At 43.5% G+C, this 10,158-nt stretch overlaps 1 protein-coding gene across 1 annotated transcript; it reads right to left on the reverse strand.

The window, feature by feature from the left end:
• Window positions 1–3,940: 3,940 nt before the first annotated feature.
• On the reverse strand, window positions 3,941–5,656 carry P2ry4 (pyrimidinergic receptor P2Y4). The gene has a single exon (XM_005343037.3). The coding sequence runs from the start codon at window positions 5,542–5,544 to the stop codon at window positions 4,396–4,398; it is 1,149 nt and encodes a 382-aa protein (XP_005343094.2). The 5' UTR covers window positions 5,545–5,656; the 3' UTR covers window positions 3,941–4,395.
• Between the last annotated feature and the right edge of the window lie 4,502 nt (window positions 5,657–10,158).

The raw sequence follows: 10,158 nt of genomic DNA on the forward strand, positions 1-10,158 counted from the left end.
AGAGCCAGTATCAGAAAGGTGGCACTGTAACCATAAAAGAAGGTCAACAGCAACAGGCAAACTAAAGAAAACAATGTCAGAATCTGGTGAGATAAGGACAGAGAAGAGTGGGGGTTGCCTGGGAGTTTTTCTAGTTTAGATGACTGGAAGAAAGAAGATGCTATGAGCAGAAATAAGCAAGACAGGTAGGAGAACCAATTCAGGTAGTTTCATTCCTGATATCTTGGGTTAGAAGTAACAATGAAAGATCTAAGTGAAACTGCCCAGTGGGCTACTAAAGATGTAGAGGGGAATCTTGGAAGGAAGGTTGGGTTTAAAACTGAGTTGGCATGTTGGAATGAAAGGAGCCCTGGGAATCAAAAGACCTGGGGTCTAGTCTTTGCCCTGCCATTAACTTAGTAAGTCAGGGGCAAGTCATCTCCCTGATTCTGTTTCCGCAACTGAAAAGTAGGCCCTATGTGATCTCTGGGGTATTCTCAAGGCCTAAGTGAACTGAATTTCATTCACCTACATATACTTTCTCCCAAGAGAAAATCAACAATATGATGGGGTTAAGGCATTAAAACATCCCCAAATGCACAGGGTATGGTGATATATATCATAATCCCAGTTAATCAGGAGGCTGAGGCAATAAGATCACAAATTTTAGGCCAGCTTGGGCAGCTTAGTGAGACTTTGTTCCAAAATGGAAAAAAAAAAGATCAGGGATATAACTCAGTGGTAAAGCATCCCTGGGTTCAATCCCCAGTACAAAAAAAAATTCTGTGACTCTGCAGATTTCTATTCACTTAGGTACTAAAGGAGAAAGAGGTACCAGCAAAGGAGATAGAGAGGAAGTAATCTGAGAAAGAAAGGCAGGAGGAAAAGAGACTCTAATTTGAAGGGCTAAAAGAAGAAACTAAAATTAAAATCACAATAAATGGGATAATATTCATATCAAATATGACAAAGGGTTAACCTGTATACTAAATAAAGACTGCATTTAGATATAAGAATACCACTAAGATGTAAATTGTACAAGGATACAAATAGTAAACATAAGGGAAAGTGTTCAAGCCCATGAGTAATCAAAGAAATAAAAATCAACAAATTAATTTTAACCATCCAAAAAGATTTCTTATAAAGTCTGATGCTAGAATTGCAAGGGAGCCACACTCATATATCATCATAATGTTGAAAATTTGTGCAGTCGTTTTGAAAATCATGATCCATAAAAACATTCACACTCTTTGGAATGGTAATCCCACTCCTGGGAACTTGTCCTAGAGACAGAATGATGAAGAAGAAAAAAAAAGCCACACACATTAAGATGTTCAAAGCATAGAAAATTTGAGTTACCTAAATGTCCCATAATAAAGGAATAGTCAAATAAAATATAATTTATAGAAGGAGATAATTTTATGTAGCCATTGAAATGATAAAATATGAAAGATATACTAATAGGGAGAGATTTATAATGAACAGTTTTTTTAAAGAGAGAGAAAGAGAGAGAGAGAGAGAATTTTTTTAATATTTATTTTTTTAGTTTTCAGCTCACACAACATCTTTGTTTTTTGTATGTGGTGCTGAGGATTGAACCTGGGCCACAGGCATGCCAGGCGAGCGCGTTATTATTTAAGCCACATCCTCAGCCCCAATGAACAGTTTTTAAAAGCATAATTTTAAGTGATATGTAATTAGGATTAGACTTCTATAATATATGCATATGTATTCAAACTGACAAAGTATGGAACATGGAAAAATGAAAATGATTGTCTAGGGTTTGAAAGTACAGGTGAATATCTTCTCTCAAAATTTTATATTGTTATAGTGAGAGTTTTAAGTATTGTTTTTATTAAAAAATTGTATACAGGACATGCAAGAGAGTCAAGTGAAGTATAGAGGTCAAAAAGGACAAAGGTAGAGAAAAGATCATTAAGGGTCTTGCTTAAGAGGTAATGTATGTTCTTCTAAGTAGGAAGGAAACCAGATTCAGAGAATTAAGGAGTGATTTTGTGGTGCAGAAAGAGGCATTATGGTACTCTTTCTAGAAATGTGGCAGTGAGTCACATGCAGTGGCACACACCTGTAATTCAGCAACTCATGAGGCTGAGGCAGGAGGATCACCAAGTTCAAAGCCAGTCTGAGCAACTTAGTGAAATCCCATATCAAAAATAAAAAAAGATCTGTGGATATAGCTTAGGATTAGAGCACCCCTGGGGGTTCAATCCTCAATACCATAAAGAAAAGAAATGTAGTAAGGAAATGAATAAAGATGACTAGAGTGGTAGATAAAACAGATAGCAAGGAAAATATACTAATGGTATGCCTTTCTTTTTTGGAGGAGGTGGTTTTTAAAATGATATGAAATTATTGGTGGAAGAGACTGACAATGATAAAGAGGGATAAAGGAACATGAAAAAGATTCCCTTTTATTCTGGGACATCAGGGAAAGAAAGGGAGAAAGGCAAGGTGAATGTAGAAACAGTTATTGTGAATGAAGAAGGAAGAAGTTGAGGTGTTAGATCTTCTCAATTTTGCAAGAGGCAAGAGTAGAATGAAATTGACCTTGAGAAGGTAGAAAATACAAGTTGCTATGGAATATTTGCTAGAAATGCAGCAGGCTGAGAGGAATAAGGGCTTAAGAGAAGTTCCAGAACATGAAGTTTTAGTAGGTCAAGCCAGCCTTTTACTCTCACTTCATCTGCAATTTCCTCCAATCCTAGAAAAGAGTTCAGTTCAAGGTGAAAATCAAGGTATTTAACTAAAGCTAGAGTGCAAGGGGAGGCAGCCCTAAAGGAGCCGACCATAAAGTCCAGGCAGTTAGTCTTGATTAAGCAAATAGGAGTTAAAGAGAGTGAGGAAACTTAGGAGGCTAAATCAAGTACAATAAAGAGACATCTTTACTGAGTGGGGCTGGTGGATAGGGTAGGTAATAGGCAAGGAGATTGTGACTATAGGTGTAAAAGAGAGTGTTCAGATAAGCAACAGTCTAGGCAGCAGCCATGAGACTGGAAGACTGGTAAGAAGTGGATAAGGCCAGTCCATTTACTCCTAATGGAAGGGATCCTGGGTATCAGGGTCTGTATACCTAAGGAGACAGAGGAGGCTCCTCAAAGAATGGAAAAGGGGAACAGAGGGCATTGAATCATTTTTTTTTTTCCTACAGTCTAGCCCCTACTCTCTTAGAGAGGTAGGAGGAGATCCCTCAGAAGCCAATAACAATTTGGTATTGCTAGACAAGTAAGAGATCAGACACAGGTCAGTAAGGATGGATAAAAGAAAGGCAAAGCTGGGGTCTGACTCAGGAGACCAAATAAGCTAGAAGGTGATTTCAGAGGGAGGGTGCATGAAAAATGTGAACTCATTCTTCTCACAAATGCCTACCCAGAAATTTATTTCCCAAGGCTAAGAGGTTAGCTTCCCAAGTTCCATAATCCCACCCAATCCTATAAACCTGTAAATGCTAAGACTGCACTTGGGGAGGGGAGGAGTGAATGGGTGAGAAACTCTGAGGGGATCCATACCAGTCCCTGTGCCCTGCCCTGACCTCAAAGTCCTAAAGCCTGATCTGTAAGAATTGAGGGCAGATTTATCATTTGTCTGGGGCAGGAGCTAGAGAAAGCGGAGAGACAAAGTGAAGAACTGGCTCTGGATGTCAAAGCCTGTCACTACCTCATCTTCTGTATAAACCTGCTCTGCCCCTTAGTGCTGGAATTTATAGATGGTGCAGAGAGATGTGAGAGCTCCCCCCTCTCTGTCTGAAACATCCATTCTCCCTTTCATTAAGTACAAGAGAGCTATCAAATACATTCTGAGCAAACAATATAAAGGAGATCCAATCCCCATTCCAGTTCCAAAGACTGTTATCAACTTGGGCCTTGCCCCTTGAGGTTCCTCAGGGTCCCCACCCCATGGCCGGGATCTACTTCATAACTGCCTACCAGTTCAATAGTGCCAGGCCTCCTGCTGCATGTGGGGCCCTGGTATGCAGGCTGCCTGGGGTTGCACCCTATTTTGGCACCTTGGTAGGCAAGACCATCCTGTCTTCAAGGGGGAACCAGGAAGTGGGTGTGGTTGCTACACGTGGCACATATGGCATCTGTGATATGCCAGTGTCCATACTTCCTGACTCTGGCTATCATCATGAGATAAATCAGGCCGATCTTTAGATTACCCCACCATCTCCACCCTCTAGTTGAAGGCTCTATCTGGCTGGAGAAATGCATGCTGTGGGAGGACATGGGGAAAAAAGATCTGGGGAAGCCTTGCAGAATCAAGAAACAGGACCAATGAGCCCAGGAAGGGACAGAAATAAAGAAAAAGAAGTACAGGCAGAGGAGCAACTGCTACTATCGTTAGCTAAGAAGGAGAGGGCAATTGCAGCTCCTTGTAAACTGTCACTTAGGGGTTCCCTCACCTCTGCCCTGCACTCACCCCCTTTTGTCTCACTTCCCAGCTTCCATTGTTACAATCACTCTGCTCTGAGGAGAGGGCAGCTGCTGTACTGTGGGTGGATGCCCACCTGCAACTGCTATTCTCACGCAGAGATACCAGTGCCAAGGAGGAGGCAGCTCTGGGGGGCTGGGGTCTGCCACCACTACAGAGCTGCCAAAACTGGCGTCGATACTTGTCTCCAGTAAGCAGGTAGAGCACAGGATCTAGGCAGCTATTAGCACTGGCCAGGGGTCGAGTCACTTTGTAGACTACGTTGACAATGTTCAATACCTGGCAATCAGCTTCAAACAGCCTTGCTAGGTAATAAATTGTACGAGTGATGTGGAAAGGCACAAAGCAGACTGTGAAGACCGTCAGCACCACAGTGATGGTGCGGAGAGAACGGAGACGAGAAGACGAGTGTGCAGCCCCAGGCAAGGGCCGATACAGGCGCCGGGCCATGAGCCCATAGCAAACCAAAGTGACCAGGCAGGGCAAGCCAAAGAGCAGCCCCATGACTGCTGAACTGAAGTGAACATAGTGGTCAAATTCCTCAGGTCGAGTGGTGTCATGGCACAGGATGGTGGTCCCCCTGATGCTAGTTGTGACAAAGAACAGGTTGGGCACGAGGCAGCCAGCTACCACCAACCAAACTGCCAGGCAGATGAGGCCTGCGAAACGAGGGCGGCCCCAACGTAGTGCCTGCAGTGGGTGGCAGATGCCCAGGTAGCGGTGCACACTGATGCAGGTAAGGAACAGCACACTGCAGTAGAGGTTCCAGTAGAAGAGAAAGCGGATGAACTTGCAAAACCCAGTGCCAAAAGGCCAGTGGTTGCGGGCTGCGTAATAGTAGACGAGGGTGGGCAGCGACAGCACATACAAGGTGTCTGACAATGCCAAGTGGAACATGTAGGTGGCCGTTGCATCCCAGGGTCGTAGGCGGAAAAGGAAGAGCCAGAGGGTTGGGGCATTGAGGCCCAGGCCCAGCACAAAGACAACTGCATAGCTCACAGGTAGCAGAATGAACTTGAACTCCTCATCAAACCAGCAATCCAGCTCCATCTCATCATCTCCAGGACCTGGGCTTGGGCCTAGAGATCTGAACAACGAGGACTCTGTTCTGGCCATGGCCCCCCTAGAGGTAGAGAGAGCAGAAATGAGAGTAGCTGTATTTCCTTGGTCTCCCAGTTCTGACCTGGGGCAAAAAAGGTAGAAAACAGATTGTGTACATGTAAGAATATGTAACAACAAATGCCATCATTATGTAAAACTATAATGCACCAGTAAAAAATGTGGAAATGGTGGGGGGAAGCAGAGGATAGGGAGAATACTGGTTGAAGCACTGGGAAGAGCTGGGGGGCATACATCCAGGTGAAACTCAGACCAGTCCAGCCCCTCTGGGAGCTTTCATGGTCCATCCCAGGGAGTGGTGAGCAGCAGGCAGTGCAGGGACTCAGCTCAGTAGGGCAGTCAGTGGGCTTGGATTGTTCTTACTTTGCAACTGACTCTGTCTTATAGAGCTTGGCTAGCTGAAAAGGATGGAAGCCAACTAGTACTATCCAAAGTGTGAAGATGCCCAAGCCCAAATTATCTCATAACTCATCATCACAGCTGTGTTCCAGTGAAGAGAAGCATCACTTCCTACAGTGTCTTCACCTCTCCTCTTGCCCTGGTTCCAGTTCTCTATATTCTCTTTGCCTCTGATACCTCCCCGCAATACCTGCCTGCAGCCCAAGAGCCTCATCGCCACCCTTGCCCAAGAACTTTGGTAAATCTCCTACCTGTTCCCCTTGAAGTTGAGCCCAGCTGACTCTGTCATCCTTCCCCCTTGGTAGACAGAGGGCATATCCAAGGGGGTGGGGCTCAAGGTGGAGCCTGACTCTCCTCCTGTCCCATTCTGAAAGGTTGTCAGAGATAGAAAGGCCCTTAAAGATTTATCTAGTCCAACCCACTCAGCATACAGATTGGGAAACTGGGACCCAACAAGATTACTATTTAACAGCTTTGAAATGATTGTGGGTACGAGTACACAAGGAAATATCCAAGTTTGCAGATGAGAAAGAAGCCAGGCCACTAGAGATAACTAAATTACAGGAAGATCATATAAGTTTGTGGAAGTGAGTAGCAACATAGGACAAGAATTTTAACATGGGAACTGCAAGACAACAGGATGAAAGATTTTAGAAAACTGAAACTACTGATATATATCTTAACTCCATATGAATATAATTATAACAAATGTTTGTATAGCCTTACTATGTCTGAGCACTGTTCTAAGGACTTCATACTTATTAATGACCTCACAGGCTCTCTGATGTAGGTTCTATAATTGTCCCTACTTTGCAAGGGAGAAAACTAAGGTGTAGATAGTTTAAGAATTATGCTAATTAGTGGTAAAATCAAGATTTGAGCCTTTGGACGAGACTCTACTATCCATGACATAATTGCTGTCCTTATTTGCCCCTCTAAACTACTACTGGTCATGATCTGGGAGAGTATCAGCAAATTTTTACTGAGAGCCTTCTATGTGCCTGGTTCAGTTATAGACACTGGTAGTTCACTAGGAGAGAACAAAACATACAATAACACCCAACTTAATGTGCTTGCATGTTACTGGGGAGGGCAATAAAATTAACACATAAAATATATAGATTGCAATCATCATTTTAGATAAAAATAAAGGAGCGAGGGGCTATAGGAAAGGAAAAGAGGAAGAGAGAATTGCTGTTTTAAATATTGGACTGACTTGAATAAACACCAGGTGCTGTGAGGAAGGGGCAATGTAGAAGATGAGGTCAGAGTTTGGCAGGGACCAGATCATGAAGGTCCTTGGAAGCCATTATTAGAACTCTTTGACTTTTACTGAGAGAATGGAAAACCATTAAGGGTTTAGAGGAGGAAATCGCTATATCCTTGCTTACATGGTAGAAGGCTCACTGGCCAGCTCTATGTCAAGAATAGACAGCAGGGCTGGGGGCACAGGCAAGACCAGGCAAGAGGCTGTTGGCAATAGAGATGATGGTAACTCAGACCAGATTGGCAGAGGTGGTGAGAAGTGGTCAGATTCTGTATGCACTGTGAAAGATTTACTGATGAGGAGTGTGAGAGAAAAAAAAAAAGAATGACAAAAACTCCAATGTTTCTGGCCTAAGCAATTGGAAGAATGGAAGTCCTCTTGACAGTTGTAGTAAGGCTGTGAGAAAAGCAATTTTGGAGAAAGAGGGGGAATTCATTTTTCATCTTTTAAGTTTGAGAGACTTATGGCACAGGTAAGAGGAAGTGGCAAGGAGGCAGTTCACGCCTCCCTATAGGTGCTAGCCAATAAATTTCTCTTACATACTCCACCCCTTCCTCCACAGTGCCTTATCACTCTTCATCACTCTCAGAGACCCTGGTCTGAATGCAGTGGAAAAGGCATGGAGAGAAGCCTAGATTATTGAGAGCCTAATGCCAAGGAACACTGAGTTGTCAGCAGCTATGGTTCTGGGGCTCCTGAAGCTAACTAAGGCTTCATTAAGCATGGTTGTCTCAGGCACTCAGTGCAAACTGAGTCTGGAGAACTCTGAAGAAGAGGTGGGCTGTGATCTTGGAGAGGGGTGAGTAGGTTGGAGCAGAAGCCACTGTGATTGCAGCTGGAATGTAATGAAGACTCTGAACCTGATTCTCAGGTCCTAAGAATGTTGTCCAGCTGGATCCTCAGTGAGAGGAGGAGACAGGCCTGAAAAAGAGGCTCTAGAATCTGGATGGGGAAAACCTGGAGATCCTGCTCTGTGGCAGGGTAGCACATGGGATAAAATGTAGGCAAGGTGGCACATGCCTATAATCCCAGAAACTCACAAGGCTGAGGCAAGAGGATTGCATGTTTGAGGCTAGCCTCAGCAATTGACACTGCCTCAAAAGAAAATCACCAAAGGCCTTGCATGTAGCTCAGGAGTAGAGTACCCCTGGGTTTCATCCCGACTACAAACAAATAAACAAACAAAAGTAGGAGTGGAAGAATAGTCATATCTTGAATTCTGGACAGCTAACTGCTGTGATACTGCATTAAAAGCTCAGGTTTTCAAGCTAGAAAGACTTGAGTTCAAATCCTTGTTCTGGCTGAGTGTAGTGGCACACAACTATAATTCCAGCAGCTTGGGAAGCTTGAGAAATTTAGGGAGGCACTAAGCAACTCAGTGATACCCTGTCTCTAAATAAAAATATTTTTAAAAGGGCTGGGGATGTGGCTCAGTGGTTGAGTATCCCTGGGTTCAATCTCTGGTACAAAAAAAAAAAATCTTTGTTCTGTTTATTAGTTATGTGACTATGAGCACCGCTTTGTAACTTACTTTCTTCGCCAGTGAATTGGGGATAATAATTTGAACCTTTTGGAGTTTTCAGAATATGAATTGGTTAATAGGTGTGGAAACACTTTGTAAGCCATAAAATGCCACAAATCCATAAGGCTTTTAAAATAGTACTTTGTTCCCAAGGATGAATATGGCCTCTTCAGAGGAGATCAAGTCTGACTCAAGGCTTGGTGAACAGCCAAGAGGAAACACCAAACTAGAAAAGCCTCTGCCTGATCCAGCTTCCTGCTCCTACTTCTTTAGGCCTTCTTAGCTCTGCTACAGTTCCTTCACCTGATAGCTTTGTTTCTGCTTGTCCCTGGACACAGCTGCAGCAGCTGCTGCTGCTGCTGCCACCACTGCCGCCCAGTGGCTACTTTGGGAAAAGACCTCTCCCAATATTTCCCAACCGCCAGCCTGAGCTTCTACTGTCCTCACCTGGGGCAAAATGAATGCAGCGCTGCAGACCAGACTTGCTCTTTTCTCTGAAACTCTTCTTTGGCTTCTGCGACTTTGCATTATTCTGTTTCTCCTATTCCTCTGGATGTTCCGTCTGACTTCTTCCCTGGCTCTATTTTGCCATGCTTTCCCCAAATGTGGCCCTTCTCTTAAGGGGATTCTTCTCCTCTCCTCCCTTCTCTTTCACCACCTCTGTTCCCTCTCTCCCCGCCTTGGAGGATCCACTCTCATGATTTCAACTATCACTTAGATGTTATCAATAATTCTAATGATCAAGAGACTACAACATATAGATCTCTCTCTGATCAAAATTTCTCTTATCTTGGGGCTGGGGTTGTGGCTCAGTGGTAGAGCACTTGCCTAGCATGTGTGAGGCACTGGCTTCAATTCTCAGCACTGCATATAAATTAATTAATTAAATAAAGTTCCATCAACAACTAAAACGTTTTTTAAAATTTCTCTCTCCTTCTCTCACATTCTTATATTTGATTTCTACAGAGATTATGGCACACATGCCTAGAACTATACTCATTTGTGTTTTGTTCATTTGCTCCCAACCTTCCCACCCCGACATTGTATCCCAAGTTCTTTGAAGACATATACCTTGTCTTACCTCTTTCTCAAAGTTTTCCAGGTGTTTTAGATATTTTCCAAATTATATGTGCTGTTGTCCAAAAACTGCCTTCAAGTTCAGAGTTAAGAAAATAGAAGCTGGGTGCTGTGCCACTTCCTGTAATTCTAGTGACTTGAGAGGCTGATGCAGGAAGATAATAAGTTTAAGACTAGCCTCAGCAACTTAGTGAGACCCTGTATCAAGATAGATACATAGATAGATACATAAATAGATAGATGAATGGGTGGGCTGGGGATATGGCTTAGTGATAGAGTGCCCATGGGTCCAATACCCAGTGCCACCTACTATAGTTTAGATACGTGGTGTCCTCCAAAAGCTCAT

This window comes from Ictidomys tridecemlineatus, chromosome X (assembly GCF_052094955.1).
Source record: "Ictidomys tridecemlineatus isolate mIctTri1 chromosome X, mIctTri1.hap1, whole genome shotgun sequence".
Classification (NCBI taxonomy): Eukaryota; Metazoa; Chordata; class Mammalia; order Rodentia; family Sciuridae; genus Ictidomys; species Ictidomys tridecemlineatus.